Below are 27,016 nucleotides of genomic sequence, written 5' to 3'. Positions count from 1 at the left end.
CTCTTGAAGTTGCATTCCTCTGTCTTTTTTTTGTCTTGCTCCTTATAAAAAAACCTACAGTGCAAATTCAGTCATTGTAAGTTCTCAGTTACTCCAATTAATGGATGGTGAGGAGTTGGTGTACTGGACAGATTTGAATCACTAGTTCATAGCCTTTATTATATCCTTAGCACTTACTTTAATACAACATAAGTAGGTATATCCTTTAAATAACTTGACCAATGATAAAACTGTGCATCTTAAGCAAAAGGGTGCATTTTCTGCCTAATGATTAACTGAGAAATGTTTGCAATATGTATAGCATTTCCCCTTTGTTGTTGATGGATTGCATATCCAAACCTCTTGTGGAAATAGCTAGTTTTTTTTTAAAGTGTTTCCAAAAACAAATTTGTTGACTTGGCATTCTGTTTTCACTCTCTACTGATACCTTGGATTTTATTCAAGGAAGTTTAACTTGGGTGGTTTTACTGTCAAGCCTATCATTCCAAACTTGAGAGGGATGAAGGCAACAAGTTCCTGACATCTCCACAATTTCAGAGTTTCATTCCAAATCACACACTATTGAATCTTGGTTTTTCCTTCAGTCCGTGGCTAGATTTCAGCTAGTGTACTCCTTGGCAACAGGGCAAGGAGTAGGCCTTACACAGGGCTCCTGAAGCATGGGTTCCAGGTTCTTAGTATCATATCAGTTGCTGTCCTGTAGTTTGAGTGGTCCCAGAAGTTTGTGGGGCTGCTCCTTTTTTCGAGGAGCCTTTATGCACATCCATGAGTCTTTTCTTTTGTGCACCTGGTAATCTTAGAGATATAGAGGTATAGAGATTCTGCATCAAGTATCTGGTGATAGACAACCCTGTAGACCTGACTGCCTGTTCTGTGACATCGGTGACAAGGATGTTGGCCTGGAAGATGTTGGATCCCTTATCCTTTCAATAAATTCTGGAAATGCTGCACAGACAGCATTGATGGTGCCTTTCGTGTTCCTTGAGGTTTCTAATGAAAGTAATCCAGGGCTGAGAAATGGGGAAGACAGAGAGTGCTTCCTCTTTTCCTTACCTACCACCCCATGAGCCTCTGTATCCAACACATCATTCTCTGTCACTTTCACCATTGTCATCAGATTCCTACCAACAAACAAACACATCTCTGTTTTCTTCAGGCATTGCTCCCTCCGTGATTCTCTTGTGCATTTGTCCCTCTCCAATAATCTCCCTCTTGGCACACATCCCTGCAAGCAACAAAAATACTGTATCTTCCCAGTCATCACCTCCCTTGTCTCCATTCAGGGCCTCAAAACAGTCCTTCCAAGTGAGGCAATTCCACCTGTGAATCTGTTGGGATCGTCTATTGTATTTGGTACTCCTGATGCAGGCTGCTCTACATTGATCAGATTTGGAGGGACTGCTTTGTTGAGAACCTCTGCTCCATACTCCAAAAGTGGAATTTCCTAGTGCCCAACCATTTTAATTCCTCTCACCATTCCCAGTTCGATATATCAGTCCATGGCTCTTCTTTTGTCACAGTGAGGCCGCGCTCATGGTGGAGGAACAACACCTTGTACTCTATCTGGGTAGGCTCCAACCTGATGGCATAAACATCGCTTTCCCTTTCTGGAGATTTTATTTTCCTCTCCCTTCCCTCTTCTATTCTCCACTCTGGCTTTTCACCTCTTGTCCTCACCTGCCTATCACCTCGCCCTGTGCTCCTCCTCCATCCCTTTCTCCTGTGGTCCACTCTCCTTTCCTATCAGATTCCTTCTTCAGCCTTTTACCTTTCCAACTCACCTTGCTTCACCTAACTCCTTCAAGCTATTCCTCTTTCCCCCTCTCCAAGGCAACGACACTTGTGGGCTTCCCACCACAATCCTTGATTTGACAGGAACAGCACATTTTGGTGTACGTTTTGATGTTTCTGTGACAAGTAAAGCTATTTAAATACAAGAGGATTAGAGTGTTGTTTTGGCGAAGCTCCTTTGTGTGCTGGGTTAGATTACATTATGCTTTGTTCTCTGTAGGATTGCTACGGACCACAATGTGGATAACACCACAGCAGTACTGAGAGAATGGCTGGTGAATGTACAAAGATTTTACCATTCCATTGAATGGAGACCCATGGATGAGCCAAAGTAAGTCCCTTGCTGGTCGTGCCGGAAAATATCATTGACCCGTTAATTTTAGCATTTTTTTAACATGTTGGACCGTAGTTTACTCTTGCCATTATATATGAAGCAGCACATCAGTACTATTTACTCTGCTGAGGCAACACACAAAATGCTGGAGAAATTCTGCAAGTCAGGGACCATCTACAGAGGGAAATAAACAGTCAACGTTTTGCCTGAGATCCTTCAAAAGGACTTTTTTTCCTCTCCATAAATGTTGCCATACCTGCTGAGTTCCTGCAGCATTTTGTGTGTGGTGTTCAAGATTTCCAGCATCTGCCCACTCTCTTCTGTTTAGTACTTAGTAGGTGTTCATGCAAGTCTCAACCCGAAACATTGACAATTTCTTTCTCTCCAAAGATGCTGTTAGAGCCACTGAGTTCCTTCAGCAGTTTGTTTTTATGCTCCGGATTCCAGCACCTGCAGAATTATGTCTCCTCTTTACATTAGCCTTTGTCTCAAACACTTTCATTATTATGATTACAGAGATGCTGACCAATTGGGAGAATGATTAAGAGATGGAGCAGCGAAACAGGTCCTTCAGCCCATCGAGTCTGTATCAACCATCAGCCACCCATTTACACTAATCCTATATTAATCCATTTTTTAAATCTTCCTACATTCTTCCCAACTTACCCCAGATGACACCACTCACCTACGCATTTAGGCCAATTTATAGTGGCCAACAGACCATTAGGTTAAGTTGCTCTCTAATCTTGGCAATCCAGTTGCAAGCATTTTTTCACCATATGTGGAGACATCATCAGTGCACTGCTCACTTGTGGTCTATCCTCATAATGCTGGGCCTTTATTTAAATATATAAAGGCCAGGCATTAGGAGGACACACCATCAGTGATCAGTGCACTGATGCTGTCTCCTCATATGGTGCCGATGTGATTGCCAAGATTGGAGAAAAACTCAACCCAACCATCAACCACCCGGGCTACACGTTTTCAGAGTTATTTCCTGCCAATTGACCTTCCAACCTGCATGCACGATAGCGCAGTGGTTAGTACAATGTTTTACAGTACAGGCGTCCTGGGTTCAATTCCTGCCGCTGCCTGTAAGGAGTTTGTATGTTCTTCCAGTGATCGCGTGGGTTTCTTCCAGGTGCTCTGGTTTCCTCCCACAGTCCTTAGACGTACCAGTTGGTAGGTTAATTGGTTATTGTAAACTGTCTTGTGATTAGGGTCAGATTAAATCGGGAGATTGCTGGGTGGCGTGGCTTGAAGGGTTGAAAGTACCTATTCTGAGCTGAATCTCAATACGTAAGTGTTTTTGGGATGTTGGAGGGCACCAGAGGGAAACCTACATGGCCACAGATAGAACACAAGATCAAGATTGAACCTGGCTCTTTGGTAGTGATCTTGTGGCTGCACTATTGTGTCACTCTTTTATTTATATTCCTCAGCAACAGAGTTAAGAGTGAGATTATCACTTTTTAAATTAGTTTATCCAGCAATTGTGAATATTTGTCACTGACGTGTACTTACTGCCTGTCCTGCACATTGGCCCCTATCCCCAGTCTCCCGCTCCTGACACTGCCAATCCTGTCTTCAGTCCCTCTTGTAACATAGCCTCTCCCAGATTTCCTATCGATTGTTCCCTACCTTGAACAAACAGCTTTCCCACTGATACCTAGTAGTCGACCTCCCCAGGACCTTTTCTCAGTTGAAGGTTAGTAAACCTTACCTCGCCACAGTTTGAATTATTGTCACAGATGTTCACCTTTTTCTTGTCTCACCATACCGTGCCCCAAGCTTCCCTCTGAGAAGACTGTTCCTATCAAGGCACTGACCATATTGCTTTGGCCATGAATCAGCACTGCTTTATTGTTTTGGAATTCCTCACGTCACATTGTCATGGAAGGGTCAAGAGCTTCAACAATAGCAGGTGAAGGATCACTGCCATTTGAGGTGTAAGGTTTCACTTTGTAGGACGCAAAAGCCTGCAAACCCTGTCAGAGCTGATGTGCGTCTATTTCTGGCTCTGACCTCAATCAAAATTGTTTTCTCATTCTTAACGTATCAAAATCAATGCAGCCCGAGGAAATCCCGAAGTACGCAGGGTTGTTAGAACTTTGCAGCGCAGACACAGACCCTTTGGCCAACCTTACTGCAAGCCATTGGGTACCTATCTGTACTAATCCAGTGTACCAGAATTGAATCCATAGCCTGCCGTGCCCTGGCTATTCAAGTAATCATTTAGATGCTCTTTAGGTGCACGAGTCTCTGCCTCTACCACCTTCACAGGCAGTGTATTCTAGATTGCAACCAATCTCCGGATAGAAAAAAAATCTTCTTCTAATCCCCTTCAGGCCCCTTGGTGGTCCTCCTAAATCTATGTCTTTTGATCTTAGAGAGAATAGGAATGCCTAATACCAGAGGGCATGCATTGAGGGTGAGAGGAGGTAGGTTCAGGGGGGATGTGAGGGTTTTTTTACTCAGAGAGGGGTGGATGCCTGGAATGCACTGCCTGGTATGTTGGTAGAGGCAAATACATTAGAAACAGTTATGAGACATTTGGATAGACACATGAATGTGAGGAGAATGGAGGTATGGACATTGTGTAGGTAGGAGGGGTTAGTTTTGGGGGGGTTTTGATAAACTTTTTAGCTGTTTTGGCAAACATTGTGGGTTGAAGGGCCTGTTTGTGTGCTGTACTGTTTTATAGAAACATAGAAAACCTACAGCACAATACAGGCCCTTCAGCCCACAAAGCTGTGCCAAACATGTCCCTACCTTAGAAGTTACTAAGGTTACCCATAGCCCTCTAGTTTTCTAAGCTCCATGTACTTATCCAAAAGACTCTTAAAAGACCCTATTGTATCCGCCTCCACCACCGTTGGTGGCAGTCCATTCCACACACTCACCACTCTCTGTGTAAAAAAAAACTTACCCCTAATCATGTGATGCCTCTCCAAATGTTCATAAATCCTGCCTGTCAGGATCTTCTCCATCAGCTTATCAACCACTGAAGTAAGACTCACTGGTTCTATGATTTCCTGGGCTATCTCTACTCTCTTTCTTGAATAATGGAACAACATCCGCTACCCTCCAATCCTCCAGAACCTTTCCCGTCCCCATTGATGATGTAAAGATCATCACCAGAGGCTCAGCAATCTCCTCCCTCGCCTCCCACAGTAGCCTGGGGTACGTCTCATTTGCTCCCGGCGACTTATCCAACTTGATGCTTTACAAAAATTCCGGCACATCCTCTTTCTTAATATTTACATGCTCAAGCTTTTCAGTCTGCTGCAAGTTATCACTACAATCACCAAGATCCTTTTCTATAGTGAATACTAAAGTAAAGTATTTATTAAGTACCTCTGCTATTTCCTCCAGTTCCATGCACACTTTCCCACTGTCACACTTGATATGTCATATTCTTTCATGTCTTATCCTCTTGCTCTTCACATACTTGTAGAATTCCTTGGGGTTTTCCTTAATCCTGCCCGCCAAGGCCTTCTCATGGCCCCTTCTGGCTCTCCTAATTTCCTTCTTAAGCTCCTTCCTGTTAGCCTTATAATCTTTTAGATCTCTAACATTACCTATCTCTCTGAACCTTTCGTAAGCTTTTCTTCTTGACTAGATTTATTACAACCTTTGTACACCATGGTTCCCGTATCGTAGCATAACTTCCCTGTTTCATTGGAACGTACCTATGCAGAACTCCACACAAATATCCCCTGAGTATTTGCCACATTTCTTCCATACCTTACCCTAAGTACATCTGTTCCCAATTTAAGCTTCCAAGTTCCTGCCTGATAGCCTCATAATTCCCCTTACTCCAATTAAACGCTTTTCTAACTTGTCTGTTCCTATCTCTCTCCAAAGGAGATAGAATTATGATCGATATCTCCAAAATGCTCTCCCACTGAGAGATCTGACACCTGACCAGGTTCATTTCCCAATACCAGATCAAGTACAGTCTCTCTTCTTGTAGGCTTATCTACATATTGTGTCAAGAAACCTTCCTGAACACACCTAACAAACTCACAAACTCCACCCCATCTAAACCCCTTGCTGTAGGGAGATGCCAATCGACATTTGGGAAATTAAAATCACCTGCCACGACAACTCTGTTATTATTACACCTTTCTGGGATCTGTTTCCCTATCTGCTCCTCGATATCCCTGCTACTATTGGGCGGCCTATAAAAAACACCCAGTAGAGTTATTGACCCCTTCCTGTTCCTAACCTCCACCCATAGAGACTCCGTAGACAATCCCTCTATGGTGTCCACCTTTTCTGCAGCTGTGACACTATCTCTGATCAGCAGTACCACGCCCCCACCTCTTCTGCTTCCCTCTCTGTCCTTTCTGAAACATCTAAAGCCTGGCACTCGAAGTAACCATTCCTGCCCCTGAGCCATCCAAGTCTCTGTAATGGCCACAACATCATCGCTCCAAGTACTGATCCACGCTCTAAGCTCATCCGCTTTGTTCATAATACTTGTTGCATTAAAATAGATACATCTCAAATCATCGGTCTGAGCGCGTCCCATCTTTCACACACTGTCTCCAAGCTTTCTCTATTTATGAGCCAACCGCCTCTACCCCAGTCTCTTCATTTCGGTTCCCGCCCCCCAACAATTCTAGTTTAAACTTTCCCCAGTAGCCTTAGCAAACCTTCCCGCCAGGATATTGGTCCCCCTGGGATTCAAGTGCAACCCGTTCAGCAGGTCTCACCTGCTCCAAAAGAGGTCCCAATGATCCAGAAATCTGAATCCCTGCCCACTGCTCCAATCCCTCAGCCACGCATTTATCTTCCACCTCATTCTATTCCTATACTCACCGTCACGTAGCACAGTCAGTAATCCTGAGATTGCTACCTTTACGGTCCTGCTTCTCAACTTCCTTCCTAACTCCCTGTAGACTGTTTTCAGGACCTCCTCCCTTTTACGTTCTATGTACCTCTACAACAGTGATATGTTTCTCACTGTTTGCTCTATCTGTACCTCTCATATTTGTACACCCCTATCGAGTCCTTCCCTAATTCCCCTCTATTCAAAGGAAAATAAACTCAACCTATCTACTCTCTTATAATTGTAGCATTCCGTCCCAAGCTGGTGAATTTCCTCTGCATCCTCTCCAGCCTTGTCCTTCCTATAGAGTGGCAACTGGAATTGTACACAATATTCCAACTGTAGCCTAACCAACATCTATCAGATTCATGTGGGCCATTGAATATGGGTAATTAATTCCTACAAGAATAATATCAGTAAAAACTAATACTAAAATACCAGTGGTGTGCCAGCGAGCCATAGACTTTGGAAACCATTGTGTACTCTGTAAAATTGGTTTAGGGTTACCCTTCAAGCTGATCAACTGGGGAGGGTACGAATGGAAATGGATCAATGAGCTGTGGCCATTCTGTTCACTTTGGTGAAATACCTGTGTTATGTTGGCTCCTAAAGTCCTGTGTATTCTTTGCAACGTTGGCTTCCAGATCTTACCCCGATGAAATCGGGCCAAAGCATTGGCCGGACTCTCGATATGAACACGTGATGAAGCTACGACAAGCAGCACTGAAGGCAGCCAGAGACCGATGGGCTGATTACATTTTGGTAAGGCCAGTAAGGTTTGAATGGAGATAGAATAGGAGGGCGTCTCTGACACCTGTGTTTGTCATTAAGACAGCAGTTAGTTTTAATTGGTGCTGCTGTTTTCCTGGGCAATTCATCAGACATTGGTTAAGTGTTAATCTGTCATTCGTATGAGCTTGCAAGATTTGTTCTGGTCATCAACCACAGACACTAAGCATCACTCTGGTTTCTGAATTAGAAAATTGTGGGTTTGAATTGACTACAGTGTGCAGAATGTTAGCTGATGGTCTAACAATGTTGAATTGTTTGTAGTGTCGTAACTCAAATGAGATTTAAAATAAAATTATTGCCTGCCCTCTGAACCAAATATAACTAATCCCACAACATGCTTCAAAGAAGAGAAACAAGAGTTCACCATGGTACCCTGTTCATTTGCTCAACTAGTCTCCCTAAAACAGATTGTCAGCTATTTATCATGTTGCCGATTAGGAGAATATTTTGTATGAAAGTTACCTGCCCTTATTCAGATAACAATGGTAACCACATTTGAATGATGAAGTCTAGGTGTTGGGGGAAAGTGCTAAGTCACTGTATAAAACAGACACAGAAATCCATTGTTTGGAGAGAGTGCAGCATTGAGAACTATGGGCTCGGCCATCATGTTTCCATTAAACAAACAGGTCCTCTCCAGCTTACAGACACCCAATTTGTCTACAGCCCTTAAATATGAATGAGCATTTGGGAAACTGTCGGGATAGGTGTTCCAGCAGCTGCAAGGCTCCAGGCATCTTCTGTGGTGAAGGAACTCAATTCACGGCCGTATTTCTGACTCATGGACCGTCCCGGTTATAAACTGTTCACAGAAATGGAACCCTGATGTAACTAGAGGAGGGGGTGAGGGTGGAGAGACACCTGTACCTGGCTCCATCCCTTTGGCTTTTGAATAAAGGTGGAACTTTGATTGTAGGTTTGTTATTTGCAGTCCTACGTTAAACTAAGGCCACAGTAAATGAAAAAGATCCCAAACCTTGCCCACAGTGTGCTGTTTCTCACCATAATGGGAAGACCAGGTAAGTTCTGTCACACCAGGGGAAATAGGGTAGTAGATTGAATTGTTGATCGAGGTGTTATGGCACCTTTTGGTGGTCAGTATTTGTTGGGGTGGGGGGGCATTTTAAAAACTTGTTGGCCCAAGCAGTGGTGGTTCCTAACCAGTTGACATAGATCAGGAGAATGGAACAGTACATTACAGTACTAGAATGTAGGCTCTCTCTGGAGGGGGTGTACCCTGCAGCTGGTTAGGTAATGCCTGTGCTTTCAAGCTGCCTCAGTGGCTTGTGCACAAACATGAGGATTCTCCTGAAATTCTGAGAGCTTAGTTGAGGGAAAAGGAGATCTGGAAATGATGTGGCTCACCAACCAATATTACTGTGAGAATTGAAGAAAGTAAGCAACATCAATTCCCTCTGGTGGGATGGATAGTCTTATAACAGGAGGATCAAAACTAAATTGTTGACATGTGAGCAAGAAGCACAGTTCCACACAACAGATTGTGAAAATCTGGATTTCACACCGCACAGAAAGCATTGAATCCTAGGAGGTTTGTTAGGATGGAAATTGGTCAAAGTTAAAGTTTCTGCACAAGTGCATGTAACCATCGGTGCAATGGAAAAACTTGCTTGCAGCAGCAGATTAGCAGGATTCACAAGAAAAAAACATAAATTACTAAATTTCACTATTTTTCCAAGAAAGAATTGGAATTTTTTAAAAAGTCCATTTTGATGCTAAGTGGTCAAACTGTAACAACTAAGAGATATTGGTTGGGTGAGGAGCGCAGAAACCAATGGATTCAACCAAGGGCCATCATTGTGACGTTTATACAACTGGTGTAGTTTCCCCTTTTGTGAAAGGCCATATCTCCACCTGGCTCCTCTGTAAGCAAGCAGTGGTCCAGCTTATGCCAGTTTACAGATGTCCTGATTTCTCTGTACCCAAGTACAATGCAATCAATAGCTGGTTACCTGCAATTACCGTTAATGATACTCTTGTTTCTTTTAAGTTTGTAGATACAGATAACTTCTTAACCAATCCAAACACCCTAACTCTACTCATCGCTGAGAATAAGACGGTTGTTGCACCCATGTTGGACTCGCGCTCTGCCTATTCCAATTTCTGGTGTGGAATGACCTCAGAGGTACGGACAGGATGGTGTTTTAAAGAAGCCACCTTTGTTTTGTCTTTTAATTTGTGGACTAATGAGATTGTTCAGTTTGAAACTATCTGATAACTTGCAGCTTTAGTTTTATTTTTTGTAGCCTCATTTGAACCCCTTTCCCTTTCTCAATTATTTCCCTTCTCCAAAATCATTGTTCGTTTTGTCTCTCAGCCTTCATATTTCGACTCTTGGTATGCTTTTTGTGATCCAACACCAACTAAATCACCTTTCCCACTCCGTCCCTCCTGTATTTATGTCCATTTATGCCTATCTATTTTAGGCTCACATTGGACAGAAGATCATTGTCTTTATCCTGGTCTTTGAAGTGCTTTCCAATCTATCCCATTTTACTGTCACCCCCTGTAATGTTGAATCAGGTTTGCAGGTCTGTCAAGTGAGACAGAAAACACTGACTGTGAATAAATATATTAATCATCTACTTGTCAACAGTGAGAATTTGACCAAACATTCATGTTCCCCAAGTTACAGAAACTACAAAACTAAGTATTCAACAGACTTTTTTTTCAACCGATATGCTTAGTTAAAAGTGTGCACAGAGCATATCTTCCCAATGGGAATGTGCATTGCTTGCCTGAAACAAAGGAAGAGAGAACAAGCCCCTGCCATGTGCTGTTTTATACCGGGATGACTGAACCTGGACACCAGGCAGCTAACCAATGGGAAAATCAGCTGCAGCTTCTAAAATAACGAAGGACAAAGGGACTTTTGACTGGCAGAATAAGGCGCGCTCTCCCTCTCTTCTCTCCCCCCCCCCCTCAAATGACACCCCCACTCCCAGGTTTTACTTTAATGTTCTTTGCTCTACAGGGTTATTATAAACGGACTCCAGCCTACCCTCCGATACGGAAACGGGACAGACTCGGCTGTTTCCCGGTGGTTATGGTACACTCCACAATGCTGATTGATCTTCGCAAAGAAGCCTCCAAGAAACTGGCTTTTTACCCCCCACATCCATCCTACACCTGGTCTTTTGATGACATCATAGTCTTTGCATATTCATGCAAGCAAGCGGGTAAGCTACAGAGTTTAACATGCTGTCACCACACCTAAGCCCAATTAAACTTTGGGATCTAATTTAGAAGTTGTGAAATAGATATGTCTCTCTTATCAATATCTACATTGAGCAAGTCATTCAGTTACATTGAAGGTCTCAGGCAGATCATCCTTTGGTGAAGTAAATTTTTCCTGTACTTCAACACATCTCATTCGCTGTATGTCAATGTTCCTGTTGCTATTGTCCAGTTATTTTCCCTATAAAAGTGAAGGCAAAGGTCTGAAGAAGAAGGGATCTGTTAGGAATGGATGGTGGACTCATTAGATTCCTTTATCTTCAACCCATTGCCTCGTCCACATATTACCCAGCTTCTTATATTGTTCCTTTACACACCCCTACCCCACTTACCTACCTACCTTCCGCCCTCTCCCCGGACTCATCTATCGCCTGCCAGTTTGGGCTCGTCCTCTTTCCCCACCCTTTCATTCAGGTTATTGCCCTCTTCCTTTCCAGCCCCGATGAAGGGTGTGGTCCTGAAATGTTGACTGTTTATTTTCATCCATGGCTGCTGTCTGACCTGCTGTATTTCTCCAGTATTTTGTGTGTGTTGCTCCAGATTTCTAGCAACAGCAGAATCTCTTGTCTCAAGCTTGAGGGGCCGAGTGGCCTTCTCCTGCTCCTAATTTATATGTGTATGCCTTTGCATATCCTCACATTTCTTCTTTGGTCTTCTCTTGACCACCTCTCCCCTTCAGCTCGGGTATCTCTTTGTGTGACTGCCATCCTTCCAACTTGTTTGATAATTTTCCTATGAAGCAGGGCAACCCTCTTAGTCTGTTTAGTTATTTTAATGATGCTGTATAAATGATTGTTGACGTTAATGGGTCTGGTGTTAAGCGGCTGTGTCAGCCTCTCCCACGCGCGCACACATTACCTGACTCCCTGAGGGCCACTCAGTGTTTAAGTCAATTTATTACACATGTATACTGCCAAACGAGACAGCTTTCCTAACTTTTTTATGTCATGGCCCAATACCATTGAGCAAGTCTGTGGACCCCAGGTTGGGAACCCCTGCTCTAGACCAAGGTGCACAACACTGATACATGTAACTCACACACTTAACACACTACAAATAAATTAAAACATAATAAGGTGCATATGCAATATGTTAAAAAGTAAATAAAAAGGATCACAAAGACCCCACCCATCCCAGATGTCCTCGTTACTCTTCCTCCTCCCAACACCCATCAGACAGAAGATACTGTAGCCTGAAAGCATGTACTGCTAGGCTCAAGGTCAGTTTCCATCCTGCTTTGATAAGGTCATTAAACAGTTCCAGTGTACAATAAGTTGGCTTCTTGATCTCACGATATACCTCGTTATGGCCCTTGCACCTTACAGTCTACCTGCACTTTCTCTGTAACTATAAGACTCTATTCTGCATTCTGTTATTGCTTTTCCCTTGTACTTTCTTAATGCACTGATGTGATGAAATGATCTGTCTGGGTGGCAAGCAAAACAAATTTTTCACTGTACCTTGGTACATGCGACAAAATAAGCCGAGTTACTAAATTAATAACCAGATCTCTCAGACACTTTTATCCTACTATGTACCCCTTGAGGTAGTGATATATCAATTGCATTTTTCTCACTGCTTTGTGTTGAGCGTGCACTTTTGACTCTGAATCATTGCACTTTCTGATCTGCCACTGATTTTCATTATTACGAAGATAAATTGAATCCTTGTCTCTTGTATGTCCCTAAATTTAATCTCTTCTTTCACCACTGCTCCTCTCCTTCATAGAGCTCCTGCAGCGATTAGGGTGCAATTGATTTTAAAGCAGATTCTACAGAGTTTTTCTCCACTAGAATTATCCTTGAGGGTCTCTGTGTTGCCCTTGATTTGGTGACTGGCTCAACCACCTGAGTTGCAAGGTCTTATCTCCGATCCCACTCTGGAAAGACCTAAAACATCTAGAAATGAGTGAGGGATGTTAAATTGCAGCTCTTGGGGCTGAATGTTAATCCAGACATCCAGGTAAAAGTCCAATGGCATAGGTTTGGAAAGACTGCAGAAGTTTTTCTAATATTCCAGTATTCTAATATTCAAAGCTGATCTGTAAACTCCCATGACCCCCTTGTGCAACTGGATCCTGAATTTCCTCACTTGTAGACCCCAGTCAGTTCAGATTGGCAAAAAACATCTCCACAATCTCCATCAGCACAGGAGCACTGTAGGGATGTGTGCTTAGTCCCCTATTCTACTTGCTTTACACCTATGACTGTGTGGTTAAGTACAGCTCCAACACCATATACAAGTCTGCTGATGACAGGACTGTTGTGGGCTGTATCAAAGGTGGTGATGAATCAGCATATAGGAGGAATTTGGCTGGGTGGTGTAATAACAACAACCTCTCACTCACTGTCAGTAAGACCAAGGAACTGATTGTAGACTTCAGCAGAGGGAAACCAGAGAACCATGAGCCAGTAATCATCGGAGGATCTGAGGTGGAGAGGGTCAATAACTTTAAATTCCTGGGTGTCACTATCTCCGAGGACCTGTCCTGGACCCGTTATATAAATATAATTTCAAATAAAGCATGGCAGCACCTCTACTTCCTTAAGAGTCTTCAGAGGTTTGGTGTGTCATCAGAAACCTTGGCAAACTTCCATAGATGTGTGGTGCAAAGTGTGCTGGACGGCTGCATCACAGTTCGGTACAAGAACACCAATGCCTTTGAGTGGAAAGTCCTACAAAAGGTAGTGGATTCGGCCTGGTACATAACAGGTAAAGCCCTCTCAACCATTGAGTACATCTACATGAAACATTGTCACAGAAAAGCAGCATCCATCATCAAAAACCCTCACCACCCGGGCTATGCTCCTTTCTTACTGCTGCTGTCAGGTAGAAGGTACAAGAGCCTCAGGACTCGCACCATCAGGTTCAAGAACAGTTTCTATCCCTCAACCATCAGGCTCTTGAACAAAAGGGATAACTACACTCGTTCTCTATCTGGTTTTCTCACAACCGATGGTCTCACTTTAAGCAACACACAAAATGCTGGAGGAACTCAGCAGGCCAGGCAGTACTGATGGAAAAGAGTGCAGTTGACATTTTGGGCCGAATCCTGCCGAAGGGTTTTGGCCCAAAACATCAACTGTACTCTTTTCCATAGTTGCTGCCTGGCCTGCTGAGATCCTCCAGCATTTTGTGTGTGATGCTTGGATTTCCAGCATCTGCAGACTTTCTCGTGTTTGTAATTGTCTCACTTCAACAAAACTTTTATTTTGTTATTTCATGCTTGTTACTTATTGCTATTTATTTATATCTTCATTTGCACAGTTTGTTGTCCACTGATTAGTTTACAGTTACTGTTCTATAGATTTGCTAAACATAGAAACATAGAAAACCTACAGCACAATACAGGCCTTTTGGCCCACAAAGCTGTGCCGAACATGTACTCACCTTAGAATTACCTAGGCTTACCCATAGCGCTATATTTTTCTAAGCTCCATGTACCTATCCAGGAGTCTCTTAAAAGACCCTATTGTTTCCGACTCCACCACCGTCGCCGGCAGCCCATTTCACACACTCACCACTCTGCGTTAAAAAAAAACTTACCCCTGACATCTCCTCTGTACCTACTTCCAAGCACCTTAAAACTATGCCCTCTCGTGCTAGCCATTTCAGCCTGGGAAAAAGCCTCTGACTATCCACACGATCAATGCCTCTCATCTTGTACAGCTCTATCAGGTCACCTCTCATCCTTTGTCACTCCAAGGAGAAAAGTCCAAGTTCACTCAACCTATCCTCATAAGGCATGCTCCCCAATTTAGGCAACATCCTTGTAAATCTCCTTTGCAACTTTTTATGGTTTCAATGTCCTTCCTGTAGTGAGGCGACCAGAACTGAGCATAGTACTCCAAGCGGGGTCCTATATAGCTGCAATATTACCTCTCGGCTCTTAAACACAATCCCACGGTTGATGAAGGCCATTGCTCCATATGCCTTCTTAACCACAGAGTTAACCTATGTAGCAGCTTTGAGTGTCCTATGGACTTGGACCCCAAGATCCCTCTGATCCTCCACACTGCCAAGAGTATTACCATTAATGCTATATTCTGCCATCACGTTTGTCCTACCAAAATGAACCACCTCACACTTACCTGGGTTGAACTCCATCTGCCACTTCTCAGCCCAATTTTGCATCCTATCAATGTCCCGCTGTAACCTCTGACAGCCCTCCACACTATCCACAACACCTCTTTTGTGTCATCAGCAAACTTACTAACCCATCCCTCCACTTCCTCATCCAGGTCATTTATAAAAATCACGAAGAGTAGGGGTCTCAGAACAAATCCCTGAGGCACACCACTGGTCACTGACCTCCATGCAGAATATGACCCATCTACAACTACTGTTTGCTTTCTGTGGGCAAGCCAGTTCTGGATCCACAAAGCAATGTCCCCTTGGATCCCATGCCTCCTTACTTTCTCAATAAGCCTTGCAGGGGGTACCTTATCAAATGCCTTGCTGAAATCCATATACACTACATCTACGGCTCTACCTTCATCAATGTGTTTAGTCACATCCTCAGAAAATTCAATCAGGCTCGTAAGGCACAACCTGCCTTTGACAAAGCCATGCTGACCATTCCTAATCATATTATGCCTCTCCAGTCAGAATCTTCTCCATCAGCTTACCAACTACTGAAGTAAGACTCACTGGTCTATAATTTTCTGGGCTATTGCTACTCTCTTTCTTGAATAAGGGTACAACATCTGCAACCCTCCAATCTTCCGGAACCTCTCCTGTCCTCATTAATGATGCAAAAGTCATTGCCAGAGGCTCAGCAATCTCCTCCCTCACTTCCCACAGTAGCCTGGGGTACATCCAGTCCGGTCCCGGTGACTTATCCAACTTGATGCTTTCCAAAAGCTCCAGCACATCCTCTTCCTTAATATCTACATGCTCAAGCTTTTCTTACAATCGCCAAGATCCTTTTCCATAGTGAGTAAGCATGCCCTTGGAAAAAGAATCTCAGAGTTGTATGTGATGACATGTATGTACTCTAATAATAAATTTTACTTTGAACTTTGTCAGTATTTAACATGTTAACCAAGGTCACTAAAGGAAACGGATAGTGTTACATAGCATGGAAGCAGGTCTGCACCAACCATTAACCACTCTTACACTAATCCCATTTTATTCTCCCCACATTTGCCATCAATTCCGTCAGATTCTGCCATTCACCCACACATAGGGGCAATTTACAGTGGCTGATTAACCAACCAACCCATGTGTTCTTGTGATGTTGTGGAAGACTGGAGCAACGGGAGAGCACGGAGGTCAGGATTCAACCTAGGGCTCTGGAGCCATTTGTGGTGACTCTACTTGCTGTGCCGCCCTACTATTTGGTCATTATTAAACTGATGGAATGGGATCTTGCTGAATTTCCTATACTACATGAAAGTTACTTCACTGACTGCAAAGAGTTGGATTCATAAAACCATGAAAAATTCAGTACCAGAGCAAAATGCAATGAGTGCACTTTCACCATTCAGTGATACTGTATTTCTATACATTTCCTGCATATGTAATAATTCAGCAATTTGCAATGTAAATGCAACTGCAGTGATGAACTTAATTTTTTTTTTCTGTTTCAGGAGTCCAGATGTACATCAATAATAAAGAGCACTTTGGGTTCCTGCAGGTACCTCTGAAGTCGACCAGTACCATGCAAGATGAGGTGGAGAGTTTTATGCATATTCAGCTGGAGGTGATGGGTAGGTCAATCTGGTTAACTTTCCAAAGCAACACTATTCAGCTGTTGGGAGTCACTGGGGCCTGGGTATAGAGCCATACAGCGTAGAAACAGAGCCTTTTGCTCACCATATCTGTGCCGATTGACCTTTTTGCCCATCTATGCTAATCCTACTTGCTTGCATTAGATCCATATTCTTCTATGCCTTACCTGATTAAATGTCCTTGTAAATGTCCCAATAATGCAAATGTTTCACCTCGTTCCACCTCCTCCACTGGCAACATATTTCAGATATCAATTACTCAAAGTTGAAAGTGCATATATGTCACCATATACAACCCTGAGATTCGTCTTCTTGTGAGCATACTTGTCCAATCTATAGAATAATAACTATTAACACAATCAATGAAAGACCATCCAACTAGTGTGTTAAACCAGAGTGTAGAAGGCAACAAACTGTGCTAATACAAAAAGAAGAAACAACAATAATAATAATAAATAAATAAATAAATAAGCAATAAATATCAAGAACATGAGATGAAGATTCCTTAAAAACGAGTCCATTGGTTGTGGGAACATTTCAAGTGAAGTTGAGTGTTATCCCCTTTGGTGATAGTCATTGAGACAATTACTGTCTGTTTAAAAAAAGATTACCCTTCAGATCACCTTCAATACTCTTTCACCTTAAACTTATGCCCTCATATTTCTGATATACCTACATTGGACTGTTGCCTATCTATGCCTCATAATCGTACGTCTGCCTACTTTCCAGAGAATACAGACCTAACCTATTCGTTTTCTTTCTATAACTCCATTCCAGGCACCATTCTGGTGAATCTCCTCTGCACTCTCTCCAGTTCAATCACATCCTTCCTATAGTGGGGTAACCAGAACTGCACATAGTACTCTAAATGTGGCCTAACCAGTATTTTATCAAGATGCAACATCGTGCCCCAGTCTTATAACATATATATTTACCTGTCAGTTACCCTACATTTCCAGTTTTAGGGAACTATGGATTTGCATCCGTAGATTGCGCTGTTATTCAACTAGAATATTAGTAGCAACAGATTTTGTTTAGTGATTATTAAACGTTAGCTTTCCCGTGAGGAGTTGTGCATGGTTAAATTCACCTTGTTATTAATGTAAGAGTCTAGCTGAGGTCTAAGGTAACTAAAAGACTTAAGAGTCTACTGTTAACATCTTTATTAAGAAGGATTTAGTGTGTTTGTTGGTCTCTTGGATGAATTTGGGGTGTAACTAACATCTCAGGCAACATGGCCTGCTTGTAAGGAGTTTGTATGTTCTCCCCATGACTGCGTGGGTCTTCTCCCACAGTCCAAAGACGTATCAGTTGGTAGGTTAATTGGTCGCTGAAAATTGTCCTGGGATTGGGCTAGGATTAGGGGGATTGCTGGAAGGCGTGGCTTAAAGGGCCTATTCTGCACTGTCTCAATAAAATAAATACATTTGAAAAAACATGCATACAGTAACTCACCTAAGTGTATCGAGTTCACAATCCTTATTTTGCACAAAGATGGCCACATATTTAATCTCCTTTCCAGATCACACTTGTGCAGGTAATTTAAAGAACAAGTGTCTTTTTTAATTGGCCATCAGTATTTAAATCAATCCCCATACGTCCTTCCAGCACTCCCCTAATCAGAGATACACAGAAGTCTCAGCTTGTTGAGCCTGGAGTTCCCTGAGGTGAAATCATCTATCTTTACGTAAGCCTCTGCGTGGAGGTTGTGCTGCCAATTCCAACATAAGATTTTTACATTTGGCCATGTTTGTGCTGTGGTTGTATTCAGGTGGGTGAGCTGTGTTGTATATTTACATTGTGGGAAGCCCATTTAAACTAACTGCAGAAGTAGCAGGAGAGGGAGATGGAGCTTTTCTGTGGAGTGAGGTATTATGATTTGAAATGCTCTGACTGACACAATGGCAGAGCAAATTTTGGCATAAATTAGAAGGGATACTTGAATTTGAGAGGGTTATTTAGAAGGAGTAAATGGAGATGGGGAGATTGGCATCCTTTAGTACTCCAGAACATATGAACTTGGATCTCATGTGAGAGATTTTCGAGGTCGGCGCTCCATGTTCTGATCACCTCCAGGGTCAGAAATTCATGTTATAATGCTCTCTTTTTTTTTCAGTGAATCACCCTCCCATGGAGCCTTCTAAATTTCTGCCTGTGCCTCCAAAATACCCAGATAAGATGGGCTTTGATGAGGTAAGATTTTTGTTTTAATTTACTCTAGGGGTATGGATAAAGGTGGCACAATCAGTTATCCTGATAAAGTGCTGATGACCCTTGAACCACCATTAACTATTTGGTGAATGCTCTCCCCGCCCCCATTTCCCTGTTACGCAGGAAATTTTTAGGACTTACATCAGTGTTGATGAAGGAATGGAAATGTATGTCCAAAATACTGATCATATTTCCTTAGTAGCCTTTATCTGGTAGAGACTTTCAAGACAGTATGATTGGAAAACCTTCCCTTTCTAGATCAGTGCCAACTAAGTTAACTAACAGTCTCCCATATGATTCGTGTGATCTCTGCACACTGCCCTTTTTGAAGCAACACCCTCCCTTCTAAAAACTCTTTGACCAATGCACTTGGAAAATTAGTCTTGCCTTCCAATTCCTAGGTTTTTCTGATTAACTTGAAGCGACGCCCAAAACGGAGAATGCGAATGCTTCGTTCCCTGTACGAGCAGGAGATCGCCTGTGAAGTCTTTGACGCAGTTGATGGAAGGTAGCAATTTTATACAAAATCACTGGGAAAATTTACCTTGAGTAGAGAGGTCTTCACAAGTTTTATGTTGAATGCAACACGGTGAGCATTTCTGGTCTCCATATAATGAAAAGTACATAGAGATGCAGGAAATACAGGAAAAAAGTAGAGTTATACCAGACTGTAGATCTATGTGTAAAGATTTACCAAGATAGTTTGCTTGAAATGCACTTATGAGTCATCTTGAAATCAGTGAAATGTTCCAATCCATTTCCATCAAAGATGATTCATAGACCTTGCTACTGTGGCGCCCATGTGACAGTGGGGTGAAAGTGGTTAAGTTTGAGAAGTCTGTTAATGAAACATGAGAGAAGGGGAAAAAGATAAAAAGAGGAAGAAGATTTCAGAATTAAGTGCTTGGCAGCTGAAGTGCATCAACCACAGTTCAAGAAAGGCGCTACAGTAACCTGGAGTTTCAGGACTGTGATCTGGAGAGAGCGAGATCCTAAGTCCTGAAGAAGGGTCTCAGCTTGAAACATCGACTATTTACTGTTTTCCATAGATGCTGCTTGGCCTGCTGAGTTCCTCCAACATTCTGTGTGTGTGTTGCGTAAGACATAGGAGCAGTATTTGGCCATTCAGTCCATTGAGTCTGTTATGCCATTCCATCACGGCTGATTTATTATCCCTCTCAACCCTGTTCTCCTGCCTTCTGCCTGTATCCTTTGATGCCCTGACTAATCAAGAACCAGGCAACCTCTGCTTTAAAAATACCTAATGAATTGGCCTTCACAATTGTCTCTGGTAATGAATTCCACAGATTCACCATTCTCTGCTTAAAGAAACTGCTCCTCCTCTGTGTTCTAAATGGACATCCCTCTATTCTGAAGCGGTGCCTTCAGATCCTAGACTCCCCCACTATAGGAAACATCTCCACATCCACCCTATCTAGGCTTTTCAGTATTTGATAGGTTTAAATGAGATCCCACCCCCATTCTTCTAAATTCCAGCTGCTATAGTACCAGAGCCACCAAACTTAACCCTTTCATTCCTGGAATCATTCTCATGAGCTTTCTCTGGACCCTCTACAAAGACAGTGGAGTTATTTGAAATCAAGTAGGAGAATTTGAAATAGAGGCAGTAGTGCTTAACGAGGAGCCTGTTTCTAATCAGTAGGAGCATTGGAGGACAAAGTTAATTACAGGCAGTAGTTTCGGATGACACTGGTCACTTGATAGTTGAGCAAAGAAGGCTGGACCAGTGTGCATTGGAAAAAAAGATTGTTTGAGGATTTCAGCAAGTGAAGAGCTGAAGTAGGAGTGGAGCCTACTTGGAGTTGGGCGATATTAGACTGAAATAGGTAGTCTCAGCAATGACTTGGATGTATGTCAAGACATAACCTTGGAGTCAAACGTGGCACGAAGGTTGAAAACAATCTGGTTCAGTTTCAAGCAGCTGCCCCATAAGGATTAAGTTAGTGACGGGGGAATGAAATAGATCGTAGGGACCTGGAAGTAACAGCTTTGGTTTACACATTGTTTAGTCAGACTAGGTTTCTGCTCCCCCTCCGGTAGATGCTAGTTTTGCAGTGTAACTTTTAGAGCTATTGTAGCTGATGGCACTCTCTATGTGGGAACTGACACCCTGACTGGGGGTGGTGCAAGGAACAACCTGCTGGATAAACTCTGTGGGTCAGGCAGCATCTTCAGAAGTAAATGGACAGTCTGAGTTTCAGTTAAGGCCCTTCATCAGGACCTGAACATCAACTGTTCATTTCTCTCTGTGGAAGATGCCTGATCCGCTGAGTTCCTCCAGCAGTTTGCTTTTCACATCTGACTTGCGGTGATGTTTCTGAGGTGTAACATTTGATCACAAAATGGGGAAGAACTGAGCATTGATCCTTGGGAAAATGAGGGAATGGAGTAGGAATTGTTGCTGGACCCATTGGGAATAATTCTGTGGTGACAGTGGATGAATAAGAATGGAACCATGTGAAGGAGGGGTGACCTGACTTAAGGCTTTGATAAGACTAGCAAAGGTATGTTCTCAAGTTCAAGTACAATTTTAATTGTCATCTAACCAGACATGAATACAGCCAAATGAAACAGCGTTACTCTGGGGCCATGGTACAAAGCACTGTGCCAACAGTAATATACATCACAAGGCACACACGGAACATATAAGGCAGAGGTAAAATATAGTCACACAGAACAAAATATAGTCCAAGTCCCTGCGTCCATGAATGTTGCAGCAGTTTGCAGTTCAGCACAATACAGCTTGTCTTCTGCTGAGTGAACACTGGAGGACAGCACCAATTCCAACGTGTACGCCGTGCCACACTGCTTCCTGCGCTCTGGTGGAGTGCACCAACCTCTGATGCCTCTCCCCTGAGCAACTGCAAGCAGGCAACACCGTGGCTTTAGGACTAGTCCTCAGTATGACCAGGGCCACGCAGCTCCCTCGCCGTCCTTCAGTCAAAGCCTGAATTGGGCTTGCAGCATTCCATATTAACGATGTCCAGCAGCGTCTTGCGATCATAAAGATATGTCTTAAAATAACCAAAAATACCTTTGGTTTACCCAGTAGAAGCCGCTGCATCCGAGTACACCGCCATCTTACTGTAAATTCTCAATACTAGATTCATAAATTGAATACATATAAAAAACACTAAGAACGAAAGATAATCATTTTCATTCAAAATAATTAAAAATTATTACTACTTATTTCATTTGTCTCTTGAGAGCAATTGAAATAAGCGGTGTAGATTCAATTCAGCAGAAGCTAGGTAGGTAGAGGAATAAAAGATAATGTGAAAATGGTAAAGTGAGGGAGGAGAAGCTTGACGGGGTGAGAATGAGAATGAACAAGTTGTTCTGGATTGCCCATTTCTGCATTGGAAGTTTTGTAATACACCTTGAGTACTCATGAAAAGATGTGAATCGGCACCAGCTAGGTAGAATACCTATCAGTTAATTGAAGGTGCTAAGTTCAATGGAATAAAGTTACAGGAGGCTTTTGAATGCACTCGGATATTTCATATAAAGTACGGGTGCAAAATAATCTGCTAATTAGATACTTGCCTGGGTGATCAGAAGGTTTGGGAGTTGTTCCAAAGTCTTGAGCCTCTGATCTTGGACAATGTTTCCAGTATGGTTCCAAGGGATTCACTTCCTATCAATGCTTATAAACAATGTGCACTTGAAATGCTATTGTGACACTGTAATTTCCTTTGTGATCAATAAAGTATCTGTCCTACCTAAAGAATGTAATACATGTACTCATAGTCAGTACATTCTCCATGGAGTCATTGTAAGGTTGGCTGTCATTACCTATCCATTATGTTCAGATAATTGACTGGTTGCTCTTTTCTGATCAATAATTGCAGCAAATTAGCCTAGGTCTTGTATAACATCTCTGACTTTGCATTGCTAGACCCATTGGTACAACCAGAGGGCTAAGGAAAGGAAGGATGGGGTGCACTCATTCTTGGTAGTGGGGGGGGGGGGGGAAGGTGATTTGATTTGTGAGATAGTGAAAGGCTTGTCAGACTCTAATTATCATCATGTATTCCTGGACAGTACTTTGCTGTGCATCTTGAGATTACTCCTGAGACATTTCTCTTGAATTCACCCAACAGAGCTTTCAACAGCAGTCAGATTAAAGAACTTGGCATCACAATGTTGGCGGAATACGAAGACCCATATTCAGGACGGCCCCTAACTAAAGGGGAGCTGGGCTGTTTCCTCAGTCACTACAACATCTGGAAGGAGGTAAGGAATCCCTTTGTTCTATTGAGATAGAGCACAGAATGGGTCCCTCTGACCCTTCAACCCACGTTGCCTGGCAACCCCTGATTTAATCCTAACCTAAGCACGGGACAATTTACAATAAGCAATTAAACTACCAATCTGTGTGTCTTTGGACTGTGGGAGGAAACTCACACAGTCATGGGGAGAACTCCTTACATCCCAGGAATTGAACCCAGGTCACTGGTACTGTGAAGAATTGTGTTAACCACTACGTTACCATGCTGCCTCAGGAGACTGTGAGAGTTTAGCTCACTAGCTAACATGGCCGCAGTGGGAGTTATGGTAAGATTTATTCCAAAGGAGTTTCCTACAGGTGTTTGTTGTGATGCTCTGAAGCATTAATGTCACCTCTTAAAGGACTAAGAGTTTGCCAGAAAGTTAGAGGGATGAGGGGATAGGTTAGTGACTGTAGACACTGGAATGCTAACTGGATTTGACAGGGATATTCAAAACCGTGACATGGTTTAGAGTGGGTCAGGAGAAACATGTTTTCAGTTGCTGAACATTTACTAACTGAAGCACAGATCTAAAATATTTTGTGACAAGATGAAATATTATCTATACAGTTGTTAAAGTTGGCGTGCATTCACTGAAAGGCTAACGCATCCAGATACTCTCAAAAGTGAACGTAATGCAAAATTTACATGGTTATGAGGGGAGAATTGGAAGGGGATTAATTGCATTGTTCTACCAAGACAGCCAGCTGGTGACTCCTCATCAAGAGGTGCAGCTTATTAGTCTGTAGCTTGCTTAATTTCTCAAACTTGATTGGAAACTCATGTGAAACCATGGGAATAGGGCAAATGGACCCCTTTTGTGTATCATGTCATGATTCTGTGAATTAGTGTTAACATATTTCTTACTGTATAACAGACCACTGAGTATTCGCATCAGTTCCATTCCCCCACTAACTGTAAAACTCTGTAAATGCTGCAAGTGTGGGAGTTTGGTGCGGTACTGGCAGATAGTTTGGACTCTTTGAATTATTTCAGTTGAAACTCCCATCACCCTTTTAATTCACTTTTTTAAGATATTAGAGTGGTATAATCAATTTTCCATGAACCCACTAAGTTCCAATGGAGTTTGGGAACTGGGGCCTTGGTGTCTCAGATAGAATGTGGGAACCTGGGCCCCAATGTGCAAGAGAGCAAGGTCATCAGTACCTGAATAACTAAGCAGATGAATACGTACTGTATTATTGGAGATTCCAGTGTATTTTCTGTGGAAATCTGTTCAAGCAACATCTCATTGCAATAGGACTACAGGTCTTTCAACATATAGTTAGTATTAAGGCGATAATTATCCGCAGCAGATTCTTTTGACCTTCCTCTACAAATTAAGCAAAAAATCTACATGTGCCATGGAGAAAGTCATGGCTGATTTGCTCTGATTTAGACTGATCTGTGGCTAGGTTTGGGGGCACTTTGAACTTGTTCTTGGAGATAGCGTAGAACAGATCTATTTGAAATAAAACAAGGACTCAGCAGGTCAGGCGGCAAGTATGGAAGGAGAAACAGACAATGTTTCATGTCTGCGACCTTGAATCAGAACTGGGGAAGAGAGAAAGTGAGTTAATGTTATGTAGAAAAGAAGCTGGAGGAGGGCAGTGATAAGACAGAAGGAACATCTCTGATAGCTTGAAATTTATTAGAATTGGAATGGGGGTAGAGGACTTCAGTGAAGTGAGTATTGTTTCTGCAGTAGAAAAGGTTAAGGGGAAATTTAGACCATAAGACATAGGAACGGAGTTAGGCCATTCAGTCTATCAAGTCTGCTCCGCCATTCCATTATGGCTGATTTATTATCCTTTTCAATCCCATTCTCCTGCCTTCTCTCTGTAACTGTTGATACCCTAATTGATCAAGAAACTATCAACTTCCACCTTAAATATACCCAATGACTTGGCCTGTACAGCCATCTGAGGCAATTAATTCCACAGAATCACCACCCTCTGGCTAAAGAAATTCTCTCATTCGTATTTTAAAGAGAACTCCTATTCTGAGTCTGTGCCTTCTGGTCCTAGACTCACCTGCTGTAGAAAACATCCTCTCCACATCCACTCTATCTAGGTGTTTCCATATTTGATAGGTTTCACTGACAACCCCACGCATTCTTTTAAACTCCAGTGAGTACAGGACCAGAGCCATTAAACACTCCTCATATGTTAAACCCTTTCATTCCTGGAATCATTCTTGTGAGCTTCCTTTGAACCATATTCATTGCCAGCAGTTTAATTGAGGTAGTCAAAATTGTGAACGTGTTTCGAAAGAGTAGCAGGGGAGAAAATGTTAGCTGGTGGTAGGGGTGTTAACGACAAGGTGCATTTATAGGCTAATTGCAGTAGAGTTAGATTAGGGTGGAGGTGGCAGGGAAGGAATGAGATACTTAGGCATAAAAAAAAATTGCAGCCCGGAATTCAACAGTTTAAGAGATGGTGGAAGGAGATTTGACAGTAACTTTCACTGGGGAGAGAAAAGGTCACAAGAGTGATCCCAAGAATGAAAGGCTTATCGTATGATGAGTGTTTGATGTCTCTGGGCCTGTACTTGATAGAGTTCAGAAGGATGAGGAGGGATCGCATTCAAGCCTACTGGATACTGGAAGGCTTTGATAGAGTGGTTGTGGAGAGGATATTTTCATTACTAGGAGAGTCTGAGAGCATAGAATAAAGGGATGTCATTTTAAAACTGTGATAAGGGGTAATTTCTTTAAGCAGAGGATGGTCAATTTGTGGACTTTTGCTTTGGAAGCCAAGTCATTGGGTGCATTGAAGACAGAGATGTATAGGTAGGAAATTAAGGGTTAAAGAAAGAAGGTAGGTAAATGGGATTGAAAACAAAACTGCCACGATTGAATGCCTGAGCAGATTCAATGGAATTCTGCTCTGATATCTTATTTTAAAATTAACACGTACGTGAAGAAAATATCCACAGGCATAATGGTGAATGGAAGGACAGAATGATGAGACCAGCAATGACAAAAGTAGCTCTGTGAGCCTTTGGAATACTCATCAGAATTGTGAAATGTTACAAAGGCAACAGTAGCACATCCATTACCAAGGAATCTACTTAAAACCAGATCTCTAAACACAATCAGCTGCTTGGTGGACAGTTAACTTGCTCCAGGTCATCAGCCTGTGTGACATCACTGGGCAAGATGATGTCAAACAGGGTATTTTGGTATCACTGTGGACCCCAAGTCACTAATAAAGTTGGCCTGCTTCTGCACTGACTAAAAGGGTGCTTCCTTACTAGGCCTGTGGTAAGGAATGTCTGGGATCTGGATTAAGTATCGTATAGATCCTGCTCTAAGAATTTCTCTTGGTGTTCACCAAGTTTTCCTGGGGGTATGGCTCACAGAGGCTCTGTTGGTCCCATTTCCACAAGTGGAGAGCTCCCTGAGAAATGGCCCCACTGGTCTAACACCATAGTAGAGAGCTTCACCCATAGTTGAGCATCTGCTAACTCTGCTGAGTTTTGTACACGTTTGTGCCGGTCTAATGCCTCTTGTTGTGTTCCTCTGATGTTCCGTAGATTGTTGACCGAGGATTGCAGAAGTCGGTGCTATTTGAAGATGATCTACGGTTTGAAATCTTCTTCAAACGAAGACTGAAGTACCTGATGAAGGAAGTGGAGAAAGTTAAACTCGACTGGGACCTAATGTGAGTGAGCAGAGGAAAAGCAATATGCTACTTCTTTATCTTTGAACAGATTATGTTTGAGGCCACCCACTCCACCAGTTCGGTGTAAATCCTGGAACTTCCTTCCC

The 27,016-nt window shown here is 42.6% G+C and overlaps 1 protein-coding gene across 1 annotated transcript in view; it reads left to right on the top strand.

The window, feature by feature from the left end:
- Nucleotides 1–27,016, top strand: part of colgalt1b (collagen beta(1-O)galactosyltransferase 1b) — a 55,840-nt gene that overhangs the window by 22,991 nt on the left and 5,833 nt on the right. Inside the window, exons 2-10 of the mRNA XM_073069243.1 lie at nucleotides 2,012–2,122; nucleotides 7,607–7,724; nucleotides 9,763–9,897; nucleotides 10,747–10,951; nucleotides 16,601–16,720; nucleotides 18,858–18,934; nucleotides 19,354–19,460; nucleotides 23,077–23,209; nucleotides 26,782–26,909. Of these exons, the coding sequence (XP_072925344.1) occupies nucleotides 2,012–2,122; nucleotides 7,607–7,724; nucleotides 9,763–9,897; nucleotides 10,747–10,951; nucleotides 16,601–16,720; nucleotides 18,858–18,934; nucleotides 19,354–19,460; nucleotides 23,077–23,209; nucleotides 26,782–26,909 (1,134 nt within the window). The remainder of the gene's footprint in view (nucleotides 1–2,011; nucleotides 2,123–7,606; nucleotides 7,725–9,762; nucleotides 9,898–10,746; nucleotides 10,952–16,600; nucleotides 16,721–18,857; nucleotides 18,935–19,353; nucleotides 19,461–23,076; nucleotides 23,210–26,781; nucleotides 26,910–27,016) is intronic.

Source organism: Hemitrygon akajei, chromosome 16 (genome assembly GCF_048418815.1).
Source record: "Hemitrygon akajei chromosome 16, sHemAka1.3, whole genome shotgun sequence".
Lineage (NCBI taxonomy): Eukaryota > Metazoa > Chordata > Chondrichthyes > Myliobatiformes > Dasyatidae > Hemitrygon > Hemitrygon akajei.
Note: the sequence above shows the minus strand (reverse complement) of the source record. Positions and strands in the feature narration are given on the sequence as shown.